Source organism: Artibeus jamaicensis, unplaced genomic scaffold, assembly GCF_021234435.1.
Source record: "Artibeus jamaicensis isolate MK-2021 breed Jamaican fruit bat unplaced genomic scaffold, CSHL_Jam_final contig_233, whole genome shotgun sequence".
In the NCBI taxonomy this organism is placed as follows: Eukaryota; Metazoa; Chordata; class Mammalia; order Chiroptera; family Phyllostomidae; genus Artibeus; species Artibeus jamaicensis.
Window position 1 is genome coordinate 35,270,210 of NW_026521486.1, and position 24,830 is coordinate 35,295,039.

The following is a 24,830-nucleotide window of genomic DNA, read 5'->3' on the forward strand; positions in this document are numbered from 1 at the left end:
GTAGACTTAGTGGGAAAACTAGTTCCAAATACTGATTTTAGAGGAATTTTTTTTTAGTCAGTCTTGACTGAAATGTACCTATGCTAGGAGTTCCCCAACTCACAGAGAAAACAAAGGACTTAGCATCGGCCAACCTGGCAATCATGCGTAGTTCAGCAGCAGCATGTAGTGAGATATTGATACTGACGGCATGTTATTAACATCTGTGAGGGAGAATGTGAAGATCTATTGATCCTACGCCACAAAGCAAGGAGGATGGCATATGTAATACAGGGAGGGGCAAAAGCAGCTTTACAGTTGTATGAGAAACAGACTTTATTCTTGTATTATTCTTTATCAGTTACTGAATTATTTTCCATACACACATGGCTCAGCCTCGACTTTTAGTTTAACTTGACGGATGAGACAGATGAAAGCCAAGAAGTCCCAGATCCCACAGCTAATAGGTGACAGAGTAAGAGCCCCACCAGCCCAGACCAGTGCTCTCGACGCAGCTCAAGATTACGTTAGTTGCCATATTTGGTTTACATTGAGACAGATTAAGTTCATTCTTAATAAAGTTGTATATAGACAAGAAACTATAGATGGCATTTTGTTCTCTCATTCATCTGGGGTCAGAAAGCCAGCTGACCTCTCAATCACTTGTTCTGAGATTTTGAAGTCCTCAAAGAAAGAGCCAGAGGCCACAGAATACTTAAACTTATTTGAGCCATTCTCTTGTGTCCATGTTTATATCATGGAAACCTCATTCCTATGCTGTCAACAATAATAATTTCCTGATGGTACCGATGATACCCTGGGGATCAACCTCCCCTTCTCTTTTTTTCATTTTTCAGGAGCAAATGTAGAAGGACTCTGCTGTTCTCGGGCTCTCCCAGGAGGCCGTGAACTGCGGGAATCAGCACCACCATGGTCTCCACACACAATGTCTCCCGCTTCCCATTCCAGCTTCAAGAAGTGCACCTGGTATAGTGCTCCCCGAGGTCAGTCCCAGCCTTACGTTCTTACCCATTCCTTTCTGAACTGGTACAAGTACAGCTCTGTATAGAAAGCCCACATGCTCGTAGCTTTGTCAAACATATGGGATTGTAGCAGTAAGTTCAGAGGAAATAAAGAAATAATTCTTTCCAGAACTATTTTATCTTCTCATTTGGTTCTCTTGATGTATGTATCTAATTAACAAATATTAAATTATGAAAAAAGTTATATTCAGCAAAGAAGTAAAAAATAAAACTCTTTAAAGTAACCCCTATTATGATTTAATTTAGATGCGCTTTTAGTGTTGAGCTATTAACATTTTTAGATTTGGATACAGCCCCTGAATGCTTACTACATTTGGTGAGATAAATCAATTAAAGTACATCGTTATTGTAAATACCCTTAAGAGCAAGGTAAAAGATGAGTGGGTCAGCATGTCAATTTCTGTGTAGAGTTACCTGGATTCCCACAGGTGCCCATGGACTTTCTTAACGCACCTCACTATATTCTGTATGTTAAAGAATCTGAGGCACATGTGAAGTACAAACAAGCATGACACGCTACAGCGTTATGTGTGTAAGACATGTCAGTAAATGTGCTGAACGTGACAGCAGTGAACAATAATGTCAGATAAACGATTCCCACACTAAAGTCGGTAACCCAATTTTAAACATTTATTTATCATGCACCGGTTGTGTGCATTAAATCGGAATAAAAAGCTAACTTGAGAGAAATTCAGTGGAGGACGGGTATAAATATTGGGTTAAATAATGTTCCTGGAATTTACCAGTCCTCCTAGCTTGTGAGGTATGTGTAGCGGTGCCCTGATGACTGCTATGCTTGTGTGACTCAGACTTCCTCTCTACTTGCAGGATAATGTACCTCAGTCTCATTTTTAACAGGTGGCATTTCCTCACACACACCTTTGATTCTCAGCTATCATGTTGTATGACTCATGGTCACTGCATTTACATGCAGTATCTATAAATGTGTATTATGAATGATATTAGACAATTCCCTTTTTCTGGGCAGTTAGTTCACTAACTAAGCATTTAGAATCTCATGGGAGGGATTATAGCAGAATCAAAATTTAAAGGATCCATAATCTCCATTTAACTATAGTTACTCGTTGAGTTACTCGTTGAGGACAGAAGGAATTACTCTGTGAATGGTCTTGAAGTCTTTTTCTCTGACACTGCTTTTCCTAACTCTGTTGACATGAAAGAACAGGTTTAAAATATGCAAGGAGTAGAAAAACTTGACACCTAAGAAAAGAAAATAATGCTGCCTTACAATATCAGGAAAATACTCTACAAACCAGGATATTTACAAAAGTAACACTACAACTTGACTCACTTTCTCTTTTAAAATTTAAAAAAAAAAAAAAAAAAACATGTCGGCTCCCACACGGAGGCACAAAGAATAAGGCATTCAGGTTGGGCTGTATCATGCGCTAAAAGTGGTATTTCTGTTTGTATGATGTTCTTTTTAAGTTAACTTTATTTCTTTGTGGATAGAAAAATTAACTGGCCACTTACAAAATAAATATAAAATTGTGTGGTTTATGTAACTTGTAAATAGTAATCAACCATTCCTTCAGAAAAGGTACATTTTTCAATGAAGTATTTAAGTGCATATTTAGCTATGAGAGGACCAGAAAGATACATTGCTAAAATGATATTGCAGAATAATCAATCACTTAATTTCATTTGTAGTACACACAGAGCCTGTATCTGAAACTTCTAATTCTTTGCCATTGTGATGAAGCATTGTCAAAGTGCTCCAGAAAAAAAATAAACTGGTCTATGCTTTTGAGAGTCCGTCCAAGGCTAAAGACTATCACAAACATTAAAATTCTCTCAAATTTTCAAATTTCTCATTGAGTGTTTTCAGAGCAAATTAATGTTTCAATTCGATGTTCAAACATCTGTCCATGTGCTTGTTGGTGTCACTGGGGAGTTTACACCAATCATCTGTTTGATTTCAACATTAAGACATCAAAGAGGAAGAAAGCGAAATCCCTTTTCTATGCTTCTTTGTTGGTTTAGACTAATTTAAATATAATGTTTAGAAGTAACTTCCTGAATCTCTGTCTGCAGATGCCAGCAATCTGCTCAGTGCGTCTTGGTCGTCCTCAACAAAATGAGCATGAGACGTGCACACAGAAATGTCTGTACACGTCTTATCTATATGTAGATAAAAGCCTGAGGTGCTGTTACGGGCTGAATCACATCGCCCCAAAAATACTTATGTTGAAGCCCTAACCCCCATGACCTCGTAATGGAATCATATTTAAAGATGGTGTCTTTAAACAGTTCATTGAATTAAAACAAGGCCATTACAGTGAGCCCAATCCAATATGACTGGTGTCCTTACAAGAAGAGGAATTTGGATAAACACACATAAACAGAGGAAAGACGATGTGAAGTCACAGAGAAGATGACCATCTATAAGGCAAGGAGAGGATTCTGGAACAGATCATTCCCCTACGGCCCTCAGAAGGCACAAACCCTGACAACACCTTGGTCTCGAATGTCCAGCCTCCAGAACTGTGAAAACATAAGTTTCTGTTGTTGGCCAGTCTGTGGTATTTTGTAATGGCAGCCGCAGAAAACTAACAGAGGTGGTATATCATTCCTTTGTATCTAATCAAAGCCTAAGATATAACTAATATGGCAGGCTCTCAATAATTGCTATCAACTAAAACCATGCAAGTGAGGCCAGGCTTTCTCCATAGAATCCCTCTCTGGTGCCTCATCTCTGGACCAGAAGAACACTCCTCAAGGCATCTGTCCTCCTAACCACATGGAATCACTAGCCATTGGCGGAGTGGGCCCTTCATTTACTCCTCAGCGTTGGGCCTCATTCTGGAATAGTGTCCAACTTTTGTGAGATTCTCCTCCCTCCTTAAAATACAGGCACAGCAGAAATATTCAGTATGCTCTTCCCAGAAAGCATCCTTGGCAAAGAATAAGATGGTATGCAAACATGTGCATCTCATTTCACTCTCAGAAAATGGCAGATGTATGTAGAACAGAACTGACTCCAGCCAATAGACCCCAGAAGAAACAGGGTTTGCTCTCGACTGTGAGATACATTCCCAACCCATGACACAGCCTTCAGAGATAGTGAAACGTAAGAATCTCTTCAACTGTAAATGTAATTTTTACACGATTCCAGGTAAAGTTGAAGAAGTAACAATTTCATCACTCATCAGTGAGTCACCATATGTTCCAATTGATTAACTCTCCATTAATAGAGTACTCTGGCTTAAAAAATGAAAACCTAAACCACTTATGAAATCCTGAGAATGGAACATCTTTTTCAAGATCTTATAACGAGAGCTTGTAATCTACCTTTTAAGATAGATTCAGTGTAATGTTGAACATGTAGGTTGCTGGGGAAGAGAAGACCCCGCGGCGCTGTGATCAAAACTAACCTTCCTTCGAAATCGGTCACTTACTGTATTTGCTGTCACTGGCTTCGCACACAGATGGCATTTCACTAACAGGCCTCAAGGTCCAGTGTCTGTGTAAAGGTGCCTTTCATTCTCAATGTTAAAAAATTGTGGTATTGATTGAGCAATAATTGAAACAATTTAAAAATGTGCAGAATTACTGATCCCTAGAAGTAGTAGTAAAATAAAATGGGAGTTAACCCCCAAAGTTGCCTACAACACCTACAATGTTCTATATGCGCCGCTTAAAGATAGTAGATGACATACAGTCCGGCAAAACTTTATCCACAGTCCCTAAATAATACCCTTCAGTGGAAGATGTGCTCATTGTCTCATCCATTGCAGGATTTCCAATTATCTTCTCATGCACAGGTCTGATTAGGAATTAACGGGCACCAAATGCCATTAGTGAACATACTGAATAGGGTATTCAAGGTCCAGTTCCCAATCATGATTCAGTTTTAAAGTTTATACTTTCAGAGTAAAAAGGAATAATTATCTACCTTGGGACTGAATCAAGTTCATGGAAAAGTTAAGCTTAAATGTCTTCCTGAGGTTTTTTCATGACTTCTTTTTGGAAAATTAATGCAGAGCCATTATTCCAAGGCCAATACATGTAGCTAAGTAGAGGAAGAGAGGTTTCAAATGCAAAACGACCCACAAGGTTTTGAGTTAGACATTTTACCCCCACTTTGGAAACAGAACTTTTTCATAAGAGAAGTCTTGTGTATTATGAGACAACTATTTAAAGATGGTGCATAGAAAGTAGCAAAGAATCCAAAAAGAACAACTTTGATGTCAGTCAAGATTTCAAAGCTTCAGATTTATAAAAACAATTGGCAAACAACATGCCACGATCCAAGAACAAAAAATGTTACAGCAGATGCCTTGTCAAAAGGCTACAGACTGAGAAGTGGCGCATTCGCATCCATATGTTTACTCAGCCTTGAGGAAAGATAGCCTCAGTCACTGCAATTTTGGAGAACACAGCGTGCCTGTGTACATAGTGAGTGGAAGCTTTTTTTTTTGTCAAAGGAACTGTGAGCCAAGATTTCTGGTTGCATTTGGAAAGAAGTAGCATACAGAGTTAAGTGCAACATGAATAGAAAATCAGCCAAATAACTTAAATAATCTAAATAACTCAATCAGCCCAGAGAAGAAATGACAGAAGAAATTGGAGTGGTCACTGTTTGTTTTGGCCTGCCTGGCATCCTTTCCCCCATCTTTTGGCAACAATGCTCCAATTCTCTCATAAGGAACCACCCCTCCCCTCTTCCATGCTGTTTTGCCAGGACTGTTTGTTATGCCCTGTCTTAAACAGCTGCTCAACAGTTGGGTTTCTGACTCTGAAACCTCAAGTTAATAAGCAGAGGAAAGGAGTGAGCTGAGCAACTGGGAAACAAGAGAGGCCAGTGGTTCTGATTAGGTCAAAGGACAGTCATCACTGGGGCAGCTAAACAAGCAAGCTGAATGGGAAAGAGTAAAGGTCAGCCAGTGGGATGCCTGAACTAGCTATTACGAAGCACCAGTCCCTGGTGATGAAAACTTCCCAGGTGTTACTGAAAAAGTGGGTGACAGATGTGGAGGGCAGAAGGTCAGTGCAGCTGCAGAGGTCAAGGCCCTGAGAAACCAGAGTGTCGGATGCACAGCCCACGTGGAATAAAACCACACCAGATGATGGCAGGTCTGGGGCCCAGACGCGAATGTGAGCCAGGTTCCAAATCTTGGGTGGATAACAGGGAGTGACGAGGATGTTGGCAGATGCCAGGATGATACAGTCAGAGGGCCTTGATTACCCTCAAAGGAGCTGAGTTTTTTTTTAAAGGGCAGAGGACTCAGTCTAGAAATGACAATGAGAAGCAACAAAGCCTCTTCACATGGTGGATGAGAGAGAAAAGAGACGCCCCTTTGACAGAGCTGCTGAGAAAGTGCGGTGGCCTCAGGGGACGATGAGTCTTCATTTAAAGCAAGAAAGTGGAGGGAGCTCCTAGAGAAAGAGGTAGGATTGTGAGTGGAGTGTTTGCTGAGTGGGAAGGAGCAGGAGAGGAAGAGCCTTCGAGATAGAGGAGGAGAGAAAGGGCAGGTCAGGGCAAGGAGGCACAGAACATCACAGAGATAACCGTGGGGCCGGGGTAGGTGGTAAGAGCACGGTGGAACTGAGATCAACACTGCCTTCCGAGAGCATGGGCAATCGGTCTAGTGGCCAGGGGCCTTGTCAACTCTGCCATGGGGGCAGGGGACTCAGCCAACTCTACCAACGGTGCAGCCTATTTGCAGAAGGCATGAATGAAGAAATAACAGCACGCACCATGGGGGGGCGACAGTGGGAAGCCTGATGAGAGTATCCTTCTCAGTTATACCCAAGTGTGAGGTTATCGCTGGTTCCCACGTACCTTTCAGGAAGCACTTCCCTGGCTACTGTACTTTGGCCTTTTGAGAGAAAATGAAAGCAGTTCATGCCTGGGATGGAAAGCTGGCAACAGTAACTGCCTGTCTCTGAGCCGGTATCTTCAGCATTATTCCATGGATGTGATATTTATTATACGCAGTTGACCTCATTTTAATTGTTCACATGCCCTCATTTGGATTGTTTTGTACCACAGATGCATTAGACCGAGCTGCTACGTGTGTTCATTAACACATCACATTTGCTTTCCATCTGCTATCAATGTACAAGTAGTATAATGTGGACTTTGAGTTTTAGTTAAATACTCATCCAAAAGCTAGCCACGACTGAGGAAAGATAAACCCAACAACTGCACTGAGCTATCTGTAAACATTCAAAATGTTGTGTGCTGTTTTATTGTGAGTAACTAAGATTTATTTAAAAAACAAAAGGCTTGTGACTCCCAAGCACCGGATGAAATGTGCAGAAACCAAGCCGACCCTGAAGGAATCAGTGAAGGGCAGATGCTCAAAATCATTAAATGCAAGAAGAAGTATCTTCAGGTGGTAATGTTATTTTCACAAGGAAATTGTCTTCCTCTGACAGCCATGGGTGACATTCCTACAGCTTTGTTAGCTGAACTGAGAATGTAATGAAAGACAGTCTCACGTAGTGATTGTAAACAGGGCGCTGGGGCCCGATGGCTTGGGTTTCCATCCTGGCTCCATCACGTTTTGTCACTTTTTTTTTTTTTTTTTTTTTTGCTGTGTGACCTTGGGCAAGTTCTGTTACCTTTCTGTACTGCAATTTCCTGAATGTATTATTACAAGGGTTAAGGGAATTAAAACTGTGAACCATTTATGCAGGTATCTGGCTTTTATCAGCTAGTAAACACCACAAAGTGTGAGCTGTGACTGTCATTCAGAGAGCATACTTTACTTAATGAAAGTGGGTGAGAATACATTTCCCTTTTTATTTTTTTAAGGTTTCTTGAACTTTGAGCCTTCTTCTAGAGGTAGTCAAAGGAGTGAAAGTCTCCAAGAGGTGGTTCCAAAATGTAAAATTGAATTTAAATGATCATTTATTTCCCCCAGCATTTTTAATTCCCTACCATGTGGAGAAGCTTCGTATACCCAGTACAATCAGAAAACTTTGAATCCTATCCCTGCTTTGCCCATTACAAATAGTATGACTCTTACTAAATCCTTCCACCCTTTGGGCCTCAGTGTTCATATCTATAAATTGGAGAAAAAGACTGCCTCACAAAAAGATTTATTATGAGGGTCCGAGCACACACACACATTGCAGAAGCTTTTCAGACAGCTTCTCTGGAGATGTCGTCAACAATAGTTAAACGACAGTAGTTATGGTGCTTTGGTGCCACACGCAGTAAGGAGGTTGTATATCTACTCTCTGAAGACCTGTCCAGATACTAGTCCAGAGATGAGTGTATCTGATAGAAGAAGTGAAATGGATCACACCCCAACATTGATCTCCCTGTTCCTTTCCACAACATAGCAGCACAGAGCAGTCCCAGACACCGACCTTGTCCTGTGGCAGGAGAGCCTGATGTTGCAATAGATGGTAGACTCAGCGGCTAGTTACTCTAGTTAATCCGACAAACTCAGCTTCCCAGTTCAGGTGGCTGTGTCTAAGCCTCTCTCCAGGGCCTTAGTTACTACCATGTTCTAGTTTTCACAGTGGGCTGTCCCCACTTCCTTTGTGGCTTGTGTCTTTTGCTTGTCCTTCTCAGGGAAGGGAAGTTCAGCGGCTGCAGCCTTTCTCCCATTTGTCTGCCTTCATATCCGGTCATCCTTCCTTTGTCCCAGGCTCCCTTGGCTGAGTTTGGCTGAGTTCCCATTGTTATGATGTCTGGGGACATCCCCATTTCTTCCCCTTTTGCTTTCCAAGCCAGACAGCAAGCAACGACTACAAATACAAAGCCTGTCGGACATGGTGCTTTCTGCAAAAAAGTCTCCGTCACCAGCTCCCTGTGTTGCAGCTCTCTCTGCTGCTGGCCGGATTTGGCAGTGGTGTTAAGTATCAAGAAACCTGCCATTTCCTGAGTTACAAAGAGATGCAAAGGAGAGCATGACATGATGCTTCCAGAATCTATTTCTTGGATATGATTAGTGAAGGGCAACATGCTGTACTTGCAGAGAGTCGATAACATTTATTCCTATTCTGTAAACCAATCAGTCAGTAAGCAAGAAGCAACAACTGCGTGCAGAGTGCAATGCTGGACACAGGGAATATTGCAGTGAGTGAGATCTCCAGTCTCTGTCCTCAGTGGCACAGCCCTGGAGTGTGGCGTGTGGTGTGGGACTGGAGAGAAGTACAGTGTGCCCTCATAGTAGCTCAGCCTCAGAAGGCCTTCTGGGCACTTCTTCATCTTATGCATCAGACCTATCCTAAAAAGTCTCTAACTTATTTAAAATAACAAAAAACGCCCTGGCAGGTGTGGCTCAGTTGGTTGGTCACCATTTCAATTCCCAGACAGGGCGCAGGCCTGGGTTGCATGTTCAGTGCCTGGGTGGGGGGTGTGCAAGAGGCACCTGATCGATGCTTCTCTGGCACATCAATGTCTCTCTCTCTCTCTCTCTGCCCCCCACCTCCTTTCCTACCTCCCTTCCCCTCTCTATAAAATCAATAAGTATGTCCTCACTGAGGATAAAAAATAAATAAAATAACAAAAACAGCAAAGAAAATCTTCAAAAGGCATGATAGTAAAACGTCTGCACTAAACAGACATATAATCTTTTAAGTGTTAAAATAACTGCAAACCAGTAATAGCATGGAGATAAAAGAAAGTTATCATGGAATGCTTCCTGAGTTTAGGTTAGATTTAAGTGGAAATAATTAACATGATAGTTTAATAATATGTTAATTTTAATGTTTCTCTTTTTTCTTTGTTTTTTTCTTTATTTTTTATGTTATCCAAGTTTATTTTTTAACCATATATCATTGCTCAAATATAATCATGAACTACCAGATGTCTTACACTTACTGAAGGCAATAAAAGCCTAGCTAAATTTTTAGTATTGGTAATATTTTCATCATGACTTTCTAGTCATTGGTCTCTTCAGAATCACAGCATACCTCAAAAACCACAGAGGCAATAATGTCCACAGATTTAAAATGGGAAAGTAAAGGCAAAGTGTCATTAAGGACTTTATAATTGTTATAATAATAAGGTTACAATGACTTTAATAAATCTGATTAACTTGTCATTTTACAGCCGACCAAGCTACCAAGCCAGCCCTGCAAGTCAGGAGTAAACATCTAAAAGCCACTGTTACTTTGTACCCACCTTCACTGAGCAAAGTTTTGTTGCCAGGACAAAAATATAAAATAAAAATTCCAGTGGAAGCATGCACTCATGTTGTTTCTTATTGTAAGGAGATTTCTTATTGTAAGGAGACATCAACATATTTTCATACTTCTGACTATGTATTCATCTCATTAAAACAACATGCACACACTCATGTTTACAATATAGGGATGATTACGATGATACAGCATACAACAGTAATGAATTACTGCAGCATTCTTATTGTATCCAGTTTCAAACAACATTAGAACATTACGGAAAATTGCAGTCACTTCTAAAATATATTTAATGAGGAATTTTACAAAATGCACCCGATTCTAAAACTGAAATGTATTTTCCCTTAGCAAAACAGCTATCAAAATACTTAAGCTACAGTGCACCCTGTGTAGAAACTCTACTTAAATTTGTTTGCCTCCTAGAAAGTGAAATGAGAGTATGTGTAGAGGGTGAATGATTCTGCAAGACTCTTACAGTAGAGGAGCTCGATAAAATCACAAATTCACAGCAATGCAATTCCTGCTGAGACTGGTGGGTCTGTATATTTCATGGAGGAGTTAAGTTTCTTGGTATAATTTTGACTGACTCTGCTGCTCCTCAAAATCAGAAATAAAAGATTAATTACAATAATTTTCCTACTGAAGAAAAGAATAAATTCTTGTTAACTCAGCTGACAGTAAAGTCTACAGTTTTTTTTTTAAAAAAAAGATGAAATATATCTTTAAAGTAACTCAGGGCATCATTTCTTAAAGATCTTTATTCCTCCTCCCTCCAGATACCAATTTTCAAACCAAGAAGGCACTGCGGGCCATCACTGCTCGGTGTGTAAATACCATCTCCCCCACCTGGGCTTTGGTAAAGATCACAGCTCTCAATTAGAGGCTGTGCCGTTTGTTGAATGCCACATTCCCACAAGGGGCTGACTCCAACGCTCCTCTTATACTGTATTGTTTAGAGTTTTTATATTGATATTCAGGCTACTCACAGCATAGGCCATGATCACAGGATAGGGTTTGGGAGCTCTGCTATTGATCTATAAACATAAATCTTAAAAATCCCCTGCAACTATTACAACATAGTGTCCTCAGTCAGCTTGGTCTAAAATCTTCAAGTTTTTCCTAAGCAGTTCGCAGACTAAATGGTTTATGCTTTCCAGTACATCTGTGCCAATTTCAACAAGAGTAAAATTAAAGAACTTTTCACTTTATTTAGTTGACTGTATGAGAAAATAGGAGTCATATACCCTGATTGGCTGTAACCTACTAGTTAGGAGGGGAGCTCAGGAGACAAAGTGATTGGGTTGGAATACCAGCTCTCTTCCACCTACTAGATGTGTGACCTTAAACTCCACACTTCAGTTTCCTCACAGTAAAAGATCATAATACTTCCTCTAACACACAGCTGGTGATTAATAATACATAAAAAGGATCAGGAACAGTATCTGAGATAGAGTAAGCTCCCAATAAATGCTAGCTATCATTACTTTATAACAACCAGTGCTTAAAACCTCACCACAGCTATTGTAGAGATTTTTTCAGGCTTTCTCTGTAATAGTATTCCAAGAATATATGACAGTTTAAACATGAACATTTTAAGAATACAGAACTTGACTAAACATCTTTGTTGTTTTATAAATTATAGGTCTGTCAGTGTAATTTAAGAGTAGATAGGGATATATTTGCAGAGAAAATTATGATTGGCATTTGAAATAGGTCAACTTCTTTTACTACAATGTAAGGAAAGTGACTTTAAATTTCCAGTTCCACAGGCTATCAGTGACTATTGCCAGTCCTCATTATCTTTTCCAGTTCTAAAGTAAAGAAGCTGCAAATTTGATACATTTAGGACCAGTGGTCTGTAACCTTTACTATTTAGAATTTTTATATGTTGCTTTATTTTTTATGAAATTTGTAATGTTCTAGAAATCTTAATGAAAATATATAGTAAAGTATGTAATATAAAGAAAAGTGACCCCCCCAAATCCTTAAAATCACACCATCCCCATGAACACAGTCCTTATTTCCTGCAACAATCCCCCCTCTCTCCACCCCGATCCATCGGCCCACCTCTACTCAATCCGTATAGCTCTTTTCACCTGGAGTCCCATCTGATAGATCCGGACATAGATACATTTAAACCCACAAAACAAAGGCACGGTGCTCTCGTGAAGCTCCTCTTTTCAACAGGTGTCTCCTTTTCCGTGGCAGAGAGGTCAGGGACACAGGAGCAGAACAGAACGGCTTTAAGGGTTGAGAACATTAGAAATCACACTGCCCTAAAACCATTTTAAAACATTCCTTCTCTTTCCCTCCTCAGATTTCCCAATATACATATTTTTAGGTGCAAATAAATATGCCTGCTGTTGTTATCTTTTAAAAGCCTTTCAAATACCACCAATCCCAGAGGAATACTGAGCTCTCAAGTTTGTTAAGAGTTACGTTCTTTGTAATTTTTTGCTTTTCTATCGGAATTGACTAAACAAAGAATACCTACATGGAATTTTTATAAAACTCAAGTAACTTTCCCCCTTAGAGACCGTGGATAATTTTCATGTTTCATCCTTCAATATAAATAAATACTTTAACATACTATAACACGCAATACCTATGTGATTACTAGATGACCTCACATATAAATACGTGTAACAGAAAATTACATTTTCCTTCACTCGTATTAGTACACTGTTGAGAATCTTCAAGATAATGCATCTCTCAACCTTTGGCACAAACGTAGGAGTGTGAAACAAGAAAGAAGATTAAAATTAATTTAGAAATTGTAATCCAAAGTATAGTAAATTATAAATGTTTGTAAGATAACTATCATATAAAATGTAGTTAAAGGCTGGCTTTCCTCAACATCTCCTACAGAGAAGGCTAGTGACCTCAGGAACCTGAACCGTCAAAGGCAGGAAGGGACTGCTTTCAAGGGCACCAGGCTCCACCAGGAAGCCATGCTTCCTTGCTCTACTTCCAAACGTTAGCAGCTACACATACGCTACTTCTGGTACTGGAGAACAAAGAAACAGAACCGAAAATAGGGATTTTCTTCGCAGGTGACATTTTAAATTTAAATAGACCAAGTCTTACATGCAATATTAGGACAGCTAATGTGAAAAACCCTGGTCTGCGTTCTTTGTTTTGGTTTAACTCTCCAAGGTCTCTTGGGAGCGCTCCAACACACAAACAGCAGAAACCCAGCTGATGGGGCACTAGACAGCCAGGCACGGGGTGACCTGAGTGATGGAATGCAGTGCGCGGCCCATGACACATACTTCCTGGAATTGCTGTTGAAAGGTAGCAAAATATTTTAAAATAATTTGAAAACCGCTAAGTGATATAAATTTAAAGCATTTTAAAGGATTCATTCATGCTTAAACTGTCCTGCTGCCCTACACAGTAATTCTAATCAGCCACAGGTAAGCTCTCTACATTCTACCCGTCATTTCTCACTGTCAGTAAAAGGAGCATAGTGACAGATGGGATAATAGCCTTCTGAAAGACATCTATGCCCTAACCACCAGAACCTGTAATGTGTCACCTTACATGGCAAAGGGACTTTGTGGGTGATTAAGTTAAGGATCTTGAAATGGGGAGATTATCTTGGATTATCCTGGTGGGTCCAATGTAATCACAGTGTCCTTGTAAGAGGGATGCAGGAGGGTCAGAGTAAGAGAAAGAGAAGTGACAGTGTGGGCAGGGGACAGAGCGGGGCTATGTTCTGCTGGCTTTGCACATGGAAGATGGAGTCACAAAGCGGGGGATGCAGGCAGCTTCTAGAAGCTAGAAAAGGCAAAGAAATAGATTCTCCTCTAAAGTGTCAGGAAAGAACGCACCCCTGCCAACACCTTGATTTTAGCTTTTGGACCTCTGAAACTATGCATAATAAATTTGTGTGATTTTAAACCACTAATGTTTTGAGAAGTAGGAAACTAATACAATCCTGAGAACGCAGCCAGCCATCATCCCACTACTGGTAATCAGGGTTCCTTCTGAGAGCACATGGGCTGTACGATAATAACTTTGGCCAATTTCAGAATCGGTTACTCAGGGGCGTGTCACCCAGATGGGTGCGTCTTTTGATGGCTTGCCCTCCACTGTCATGGGCAACGGAGCAGCAGCTGTTTAAGCAGGGCTAAGTGACAACACGTAGAGATAACCCAGTCCTGACTCTTTCCCAGTGTCCGTATCTGAATCACTCTAGACCTAATATGCATTCCTTTAAATTTCCTGGGAAAAGAAAAGTCTTCTACTTCCACTGGTAGAAGTGCTTCTCACTTCAAATCTAATTCCAAACTTAGAATGAAAAAGCTATCCAAAATCTAGAATTCTTTCAGCAATAGATTTTTTTCTTATTCTGTCTTTAGGAGACATGGAAACTAAGGAATGATGTTTATAAGTCTCTATCAGGTTCTTCTTTTCTTAGTTAAATAATGACGACATTTCCACATTATTTAATATTTTCTTGGATGTTTTCTAAGCCTGTATCCATTTTGGACGTTATAATCTATCTTATATTCTGTCTGCCTATGACTTAAAAGTTGGAGCCAAGATCATGCTGTACAAAATATATTAATCTTTATTAATAGTGATACAATATTTTTAAAAGTTGGCTATGATCTAATAAATAAGATTAGGCCTTGAAGAAAGAGTTCCAATTTAAACCCCGTTCTGGCACTTGCTAGGTGACTTTGGGGAAATCACGTAACTTCTCTGGGTCTGAATGACGTCATTTATAAAAGAAGAAGATGGGACTAAATACTTGTAAAGAGCCCGAAGGGTCATAAAAGAGAGACACAAAGTCTTTCGGTAATTCTAACGAAAAAGTAATCACCGCTGGATGGAACACTTGGTAAGCACTATCCATTAGCTATGCCACAAGATAACACTGGGGGTATAAGGCTGGTTTGGATTTTAGCAACTCATGATTCCAGAGGCAGCAAGGTTCTGTGCAAGAAAAGCCTGAGGGGCTTCTCAGGCACACTGAGTAACACAGATTTCTGGACGCTAACAGATGAGGAAGGGTGGGGGCAGAAAGCATAGGAGATCTAATGGAGGGCCTGGAACACCAAGACAGCGCAGAGTCCCTGAAGGCGTCCGAAATGCTCTCATGATGTCTGCAGACTCCTGGAGGAGCTCACTGGGCCCTGGCTGGAGTGGCTCAGTGGGCTGAGTACTGGCCTGCAAACTGAAAGATCGTTGGTGCTATGACCGGTTGGGGCACATGTCTGGGTTGCAGGCCAAGTTCCCAGCTGGGGGCATGCAAGAGGCAACCCGCTGATGGATGTTTCACTCTCTCTTTCTCCCTCCCTACCCTTATCTCTAAAAAAATAAATAAAATCTTTAAAACAAAAGAGTTCACTGGCATGAGAACTGTACCCTATGGCGGCCCTTAGCAAGGGCCAGGCACGGTGTTATCCATGGCTGTACCTCCGGGTGCCCAGGAACAATAGCCGACAATTAACAGTTACTTGCTCACAATATACATGTTAGATGACTGAAGGAATCACCCCAACTAGCCCTTCTCATCCTCACTTTTGTCTAAAGGCTTTGTCTCAGTGGTGACATCCCAATTTTAGCACATGCAAATGGCACCCCTTGGAGTTACGAGAACAGCAGCCCTGCCTCCCATCAGGAAGGTTTTAGGGAACCAGACTACTGGAGTTTTGTAGACTAGAGATAATGAAAGCCCAGCTATCATCGGGGGAGGGGTGGGAGGGAGAAACTGATGCCAATATAATTTATTTTAGGGTGGTAAAGGAAATGTGCTAAAATACTCTTGCCTAGTCAAAGTAAAATCGTACCTGCTATCTTTCCTGTTTTTCTTTAGAGTAATTCAATAATAATTTGTTACATAATATTGAAAGGTAAATCATTTCCCTCCTGTTAAGCACAAGTTAACTGTTATTACAAACCTAACATTTCTGTCAAAATTTATATTGACCCCATATTTCTATTTTAGGATCTAGCACTATAGTCAGAAATAAACTACCTACAGCAATACTTTCAGGAATCAGAGAAAGACAACAAAATGTCCCAAGGAACTGTCATTTTTTAAAAAACATACCACACACACAAACATAAACTTTTCCCTGAGTTCTGTATCACAGCAACATTTGCTAAAATTGCAGTGACTGTCTCTTTTGATTGTTTTCCAAACATAATTTAAGTGATAAAGAGAACTAGTGTAAAGCAAAAGTCAGTTTGACTATTGAATCAAGCATGTGGTTCAGAGTATTTTAAAGCTATACGCCTTCTATTAATATTCAAAATTCTATTGGAGTTCTTTCCTACAAGAAACATTCATTTTAAAAAAAGAAAAACCTACAACCACAATCTCATTGGAATCTGATAGCATATACATAAATTAATCGATAAAATCCTTTCAATTTTAACACATCAAAAATTAGTATTTATAGAAACTGATCAAAAAGTTATTAAGGAGCATGGAACAAATTTTGTTTGAAACCAAACATAAAAGTGAAAGTAGATAGCTAAAAAAACCCTATGCTAGATTTATATTTTATATTTAAGTGTATAACCTTGGGTATTAAACACATTGCTAGCTATCTCTTAATAAGCACCTGATCTGTCATTTTTAATAACACACTGACAATTATTATCTTTAAGCTGATGTTCCCTAAAAGTCATTTGTGCAATATTTAAATGTAGTTAAGAATAGAAAGTTACTATCCCATTTATTTTTAAAAAGTATTTTGTAATAATTGGCAAAATATTATAGAAAATGACATGAACATATATTTACAATAAAAATAAACATGCCAAAATGCATAGAACATTTCATTACATAGCAGAACTTTATACACAATTTTAATGATGCATCTCAGCTGCTCACTGTTAAAAAAGGTTGCTCGGTTCATGGAAGCTATATGAGAAAAATATACATATTCAAGATGAAATATAATAAAAACAAATAAATCAACACCTGAGCCTTCAACCTTCATTGTGTCTTAACTGAAAGCAGACATGAGAGATAAATACCATAAAAACTCAAATTAACAAATGCATCTAAGTACATATGGCATTAATGTGTAATCCCAGTAATTATATAATAACCCTTTGTAATTCATTGGTTATGGTATTCTAGAAATTCAACTTTACTTTCAAATACTAAAAAATTTTTAAAAATACCTCTTCCACAAAGCTGTCTTTCTTCTCTAGCATTTCTCGTAAAGTCTGAAGAATTTTAATGCACAGTTTTTCTTCTTTCTCCATTAGTTTCTTTGTATGATTAATCAACCTTAAAGCAAAACATCAAACCTTAAGTACAACAGTGATTTTTCTTCAGGTTATACATTACCATCATAGGCTAGAGGGAAATAAATCACACTATTATTTGAGAATATGAAGTAAACAAGATAGATGCCTGTTTTCAAAAAGTTTTAATTACACTTAAGCTATAGAGTTTGTATTATGTAGCATCCTCTGTGTTACAGACAGAATACCTCAGTGCTTCTACATTTACTCAGGTACCATATATCTAGTGGGACACAATACTCTGAAAAACAATGAAACACTGATTATCTTTAATCCCATCACATGAACTAAAACAACTTTACTGGTAGAGAAATATACTGGCAGTATACTACATTCTATCACATTATGTTATGCTATATTATTTCTATGCTCTGTATTACTTTAGTTTTATAGTAGAAGCAGCGGTATGCAACACTGCAACCTTAGCACAATGGGCTGCTCTCCAGTTTCCATGAATAATAATGTGCTGTTTTTCATTGTCCAAGGCGGATAGTAACAAGCAGTTCTTGTGATTAGAAGCAAAACAAAAACAAAAGCAACAAAAAAGGCACATTAAAACATCTATCCATTTACTGTTTTTTGCTATCATTTGAACAAAAACTCGAATTACATAATTTTATATTGGTAACCTTTGCATCAGTGTCTTGTGAGGAGAAAAGTTTGAGGAATACAGCTACACAGCATCCCTAATAACTCAAAGTCAGCTAAAACGCTCATCATCAGAATTTATAGGTTAGCTTCACACATATAGCTCTTTAAAAATCTGGTTTGTAAAATGACCCTGTGAGATACGTCTTCCTCAAAAAAGCAAACTGATATAGAATACAATGGAATTACCTGATTTCAGTGACATAACAGGATTAATGTGGGGAAAGTGAAATTTCAATAATAATGGCTAGTAAGTGGCTTCTCAGGTGTCAGAGTGATATTTAAAGACTTCTCGTGGATTCTCTTAATTCATCCTTACAACAAGCCAATGCTGCAGGTCACACTATCAGACTAATTTTACTAATGAGAAAACTGTGATCCAGAGAAATAAAGCAACTTGCCTCTGGTTACACAATTACTAAGTGGTGGCATCTGGAAATAGTCCCAGATCCCTCTGACTTCAGAGCCAAGATTCTGAAGCACCACTCCGGTGACGTGACATCGCTGGTGACGTGAGATCGCTAATCTCTCAAGCCTCACAGGACTGGGAGGCCAGTCCCGGCAACACTGGGTCGCACACAGGCACCTCTTGGGTCACGCGATAAGTGCTGTAACAGAGGTGTTGGTGATGCCACAAACTAGGCAAAGAAGCTATTACACTCTGTTGGGGGAGTTGCCCAGGGCTCACAGAGAAGGCTTCGGTGAAGAGATGACATTTAATGATGAAGACCTCACCTGGGAGGAAGAGGGAAGAGACAGAAGGCATCCCTGCAATGGGAACAGTATGAACGAAGGGCAGCGGTAGAAAACCGACCCTCGAGCTCAGGAAATGATAGTCAGTGCTCGGACGGGCAGCTGACAATGTCGTGGGAGAGGCGCATGTAAGCGATGTGGTGTGAAAAGAAGCAATCGGGAGCAATATGCTAAAGAGTCTGGAATGGACTCTGTAAAAGACAGGGAACCGCTGTTTTAAAAGACCTGAATGACCCTGCCTACATGTGAAAAAATGCATCAGTGGCAGTGGGAAAGATGATGTGGAAGAATGAGAACAAAGCCAGAGATAAAGCATGCATGTGATCGGGCGAGGGCACAAGAAGCCAACAGAAATGACAGGCCAAGTCTGCACAGCAAAGGAAAGCATCAACAAAACAAAAAGGCAGCCTATGCAGTGGGTTAATATCCAAAATATAGAGTTCATACAACACAACATTAAAAAAAAACATTAAAACATGGGAAGCAGATCTTAATAGACATTTCCCCAAAAGGACATATGGATGGCCAAAAGACACTTGAAAAGATGCTTGACACCACAAATCACTAGGGAAATGCATATCAAACCACTACGAGATAACACCTCACACCTGTCAGAATGGCTGTCATCAGAAAGGCAATTAGGGGTGTTGCTGAGGATGTGGGGGAAAAGGAACTCTCATGCACTGTTGGTGGGTTCATAAATTAATGCAGCCGCTATGGAAAACAGTATGGAGTTACCTCAAAAAATTAAAAATACAACTACCTTATGACCCAGCAATTCCACCGTGGGGCATGTATCTGAAGGAAATGAAAACTAATTTGAAAAAATGCACGTACCCCAAATGTTCATTGCAGTATTATATACAATAGTCAAGATACTGCAGCCAACTAGGTGTGCATTGATAGATGAATGGATGAAGATGTGGGATATGCATACAATATATATATTTCATCATTTCAATATATGTTTACATATACTTATATATGTATCTATAGGATATTGCTCAGTCATAAAAAAGAATTAAATCTTGCCATTTGCAATGACCTGGATGAACCTAGAGGGTATTATGCTAGATGAAATGAGTCAGATAGAAAAAGATAAATAGCATATGATTTCACTTATATGTGAAATCTAAAGATCAAAACAAATGAACAAACAAAACAAAACAGGCTCACAGATACAAAGAACAAACTGGTAAATTCGATGGGAGGGCAGCAGAAGGAAGGGCACAAAGATAAAAGGTATGAGAGGTGCAAACTCCGAGCTCTGTTCGTAAGGTACCAGGATGTAGCGTGTGGCACAGGAACACAGTCAATAATGACACGAGAACTTTGCACGTGAGAGAGGGTTCCTAGGCTTGTCCTGGTGATCACTTGGTAAAGTACAGAAATGTTGACGCACTATGTTGGACACCTAAAACTAACCTGGTGTTATAAGTCAATTATATTTTAATAAAAATTAATAATAAAATAAAATAGCCAAGACTTGGCAAATCATGACACATAGGCAGTGGCAGAAGAGGAGAAAGGGGAGATGGTAGACTCCTGACATTTATAGACCAGTTTAGTAGATGGACAGTGACATGTTTAAGGCAGTGACAGAGATGGGCAGGACATCTCTGTCATGCTGAAGGAGTGAAGAAACAGTGGTTTCCTTTCAGACTTGTTACGTCTGGGCAGGGTGCATACGTCCATGTTGTCAGGCCCAGCTGGCAGATTAACTGCTCGGACGTTCTTGCAAGGAAAAGAGCCGTCTCTCTAAAACTTCTGCCATTGGGTCCTTTCTTTCACATAATAGTCTTTGAATGCATGAAAACAGATTTAGCAGGCATTGTAAATTTCTTTTTATTTCTTTCCCTCTTGAACTTGTCTATAGATAAAATATTTAATTCACTAAACATTTGAAAATATCTATATATCTATATCTACGTATGAATGACTTGCTAGGGATTTCTACAAAGTGCTCATTTATCATACAATGTTTCGCTGAGTTAGATCAATAGCTTTTAAATATTTTATCTGTGATCTAAGGAAAAAACAAGTTTCACAACCCACCATGTAAATGTGTATGTGTGTGTGTGTGTGTGTAAAACTAACACAAAAGTTACCTTTACTACATGAGATGCACTCTGATGATGTTATGTTCTTTCCTCATTCATTTTCTAAATTAATAGTTGTCTCTCCTCCCTAAGTTATTATTTGAAAAACACTGAGATTCTCCTCATAAAGGAAGAGCTAGTGCCTATTTGAATGGACCCTAACCAGACCCCTTAATGGTTGACGCCCACATTGACCTACACTCTTCTCCCCTCATTCTCTCCTCTCTCATGCTAGGTAACTAAGTACATATGGAAGTTCAGGTTCTGTCCCCAGATGTATCCCTCACACTCTCCAGCAGACCCAGCTAAGTCAACAGTTCAAGAATTCAATTCATCTCAGAAAGTTGGAAGCCCCACTCAAGCCCTAGATCTCAACTATATTCTCTAACTAAGCTCTACCAGAGAGCACTGCATGGTAATGCAGACCCCTTGCAGAGCTATTAATAAAATTAATTTCAATAGATATCTTTGCAGATGAAACCTCTGGCTCTTCACAGAGGTGAGGAAGGAGTAGGATAAGACCTAGGGCAGGAAACAAACATTCCTGAGCCTCTGGCCCATAACCCAACTGTAACAGTACAAAAATCTCTTCTCTAACCACTAAAGTCAGTGAGATACCTTTTTCCTGAAGTTGCAACAGATTTTCCTCACCTTGAGCACAGGTCAGTATTTCTTGATACTCAAAGTTATTTTATATCATCTTCTCAGGACCTGTATCTTTATGTTCTAGAGCGGTGTTGTCCAACAGAACTTTCTCTGTAATAACGGAATTGTTCTGTATCTGTGCTATCAAAGTTGCCAGTCACTAACCACATCTGGTTATTGGGCACTTAAAATGTAGCAAATGTGACTCATGAAGTAAACTGCTTATTTTTATTTTAATTACTTTTAAGTTTTCATTTAAATCGCTATGTATAGCTACTGTATTGACAGCTTCATTCTTGACATTGAGCAAACTTTTTTTCTAAAGGGCCAAATAGTAAATATTTTAGGCTTTATGGGCCATACAGATGAGGCAATTAGTCAGCTCTACAATAGCAGTATGAAACCAGCCACAGATGATACATAAATGAATGTGTGTGGTTGTATTTCAATGAAACTTGATTTGCAAAAATAATCAAGGTTACCAGTTTGGCCTACAGGCCACAGTGTGCCAGCCCCCATTCCATATTGTTAGTAGCATCATTTTATTTCCTAGAGTTAAAATTCTCAGGTTTATTACCTACTTGTTAACCCTTATTCTAAAAATCAATATATATTCATAGGAGGTGAAGGCAATTTTCAAGGACCCTATTTTTATAGTAGATTACTAGGCAACACCTCTACTTCATTTTCTTTGTAATGGCCTCCAAAGTTATCAGTTTTGTATACACTCTGGACCTCCTGATATAAAAATTCTTATTTGAAGACTGGTTAAATCTTCTACTAAGAATTAGAACAGTTCTGGAGTGTACAACACATGAACCAAAGCTGGCAAATGTCCAGACACATTCTTCTTAGTCCCTTAAAATATTGTGGGTCTACAGCCAGCAATCCATGATTCTGTCCATAATGTAGACACTCCACCTATTCTTCGGCATAATCCCTGTAGGCCGTTCTTCTCATCCCATATCTTGTTTTCTCTCTCCAAATCCCAGCTTTCACTGGTAAAAGAAATGAACACACTGCTTGTGTCCCATAGTCCTTCTCTTTCTGCCTTGGTACATCACAGTCAATAGAAAAGGTTTGAGACCTCTTTCAGCAATTGCCATATATCCTCAACCACCCAGGAACTAGCTGTGATGGGTGATAGTCAAGGCGGTTGGCAGCCTCAACCAACTCTCCACCCAGATACTCTCCCCAAGAAGGACTAGCCATCCTGAACCTACAAGGGATCACTAGCAAACCACTCAATGAAGTGTCCTCCATGATAAGATGTGTCTCTTCTTTCTGAGGCTAGTTTTACTTTTTCTCACAACTGCTTATATTTGCAGATCTTCCTTGAAATTTATCACTTAGCGTTATTAAAGTGAAATAGTCTAGAATAAACATATTAGCTATAACAGATCTGACGATGCCACAAAAATGCTGTGAGAAATAAGTAGATGCTGCAAAGGACAACATGGCAAGGTCCTGAGTCTGACACCGAACAGCTCTTTACCTGAAGCACATATGAGTCTCGGTGTTCTCCCCTCTCCAATGAGGCTGACCTCTCAGTCTCTGAGTGTCCGTGTGGATTAGATAAAATAGGTAAACACACACAGGGCAATACCAAGGCCTCAATAAACGTCAGCGCCATTTGCTTTCTATGTTAATGAAAATTGGTGACTTTAGATAAAAATCCTTTTAAAGGTCACACGCCATATAGGTATAGAAAGGCATCAGAACCAAAACATTATTTGATGTGATATTTTGTGCCCAGCAATGACACATTTCACTTTCAGTAAATTGTAGTAAAATTCGATGACTTTTAATCAAATCAAATTAGCTATTTTGGAAGGATATTTTAACATGGATTTTAGACCTCTGACACACTCTGGGGACTGTCACCTGCCAGCAGAGTAAAATGCAGGAATCTTAGAGGCCAGCTCAGTGTGGAAACACTAGCAGCATCACAGACTGCGGTCACTTACTTGGACATGAAAGCACCGCATCGGATCCTTGCATCACTCCCCTCAGGGAACAGGAGCTCCGGACTGTACAACACATCAACCAACACTGAGAACTCAGCCTGCATCATCGGGCTGAACTGTTGCTCCAAGGAGGCCACCACATCCTAAAGAAAAAAGCAAAAGAGAACCCATGTGAAGACCTAAATCAGACTCTATCCTTTGAAGATGTGACAAGCCTAAGAATACTACCCAGGAATGAGACGTAGGAATGTCATTGAAGATGATGCCCCCCGCCTTCCATGGCACTGATGCCTGTGCTTTAAGTACAGTCTGGTGTTCTCTATCAATGCTGCCTGGGTCTCTTTTGTTATTTATAAGATAAGGGAGGAGTGGGTAACTTATATAACTTCTAAGGACATACACACAAGATGAAAAGTCAATAAAATCACTGTTACAGCCCTTACAGTGTTTAGTTATAATGGAGAGATGACAGGTATTCATCGAATTGGAATAAAGTAGAGCATGCCTGCAGGAGAGCTGAAAAAGAAAACATTTTCTATGTGTCATTGGTAATCCAGAACTAACCATTTCTTCCAATGGAGAAATTCCTTGATATACTATAAAAATAATATATAAATTCCTTGCCTCTTACAATAAAGAGACAATAATATCACCTCATCTCTGATTATCAGTCCCTTTTTAATGCCTCCCACCTCCTCCGTCTCCATCCACCAGCACCAAGTCTGCTGACCCTGCCTTCACTATTGCATGTAACACCTGTTTCATTTCATTCATGTCACTACATAGCTGAGATCTTCAGTCATTCTTAACTAATCTGCCTTCCTTTAGTCTCTTCCTGATAATCCTGCCCTGCAAACCAATAGCTGCTTAATCACATATAACAGCACTTCCCCCCCTAATTTTAATGACCTATAGCCTTTGAGTTCCTCACATTAAGCCTAACTTGTCTTTTTAATCACATTAATGCTCATCTATTAAAACTCTGAACCTCCACCAATCAATCTACGTGGGACCTATCATAATATTTACTCCAGTTCATGTGTTGACCATTTCTGCAACACCATACCCTGACTTGCTTCCATGAAATTCTCTATAATCACATGGGTGGGAAGATGTCTGTATTAGGTTGAAGTATGTCTTGCTCAAAACTCATATTGAGTTTCTAACCCCCAATACTTCCTAATGTGACTGTAACTGGACATAGGGTCTTTACAGAGATAATTAAGGCAAAATGAATTTATACGGGTCGTACAAATTCAATATGACTGGTAATTCAATATGACTGGTAAGAAATT

General features: G+C 39.5%; 1 protein-coding gene across 2 annotated transcripts in view; it reads right to left on the reverse strand.

Annotated features, from left to right (window-relative positions):
• Positions 1-24,830, reverse strand: part of ITPR2 (inositol 1,4,5-trisphosphate receptor type 2) — a 444,505-nt gene that overhangs the window by 188,658 nt on the left and 231,017 nt on the right. For both annotated transcript variants that reach the window (XM_037144844.2, XM_053662176.1), the window contains 2 exons: positions 23,536-23,678; positions 17,298-17,406 (listed from right to left, as the gene is read on the reverse strand). In XM_037144844.2, coding sequence (XP_037000739.2) covers positions 17,298-17,406; positions 23,536-23,678 — 252 coding nt within the window. The remainder of the gene's footprint in view (positions 1-17,297; positions 17,407-23,535; positions 23,679-24,830) is intronic.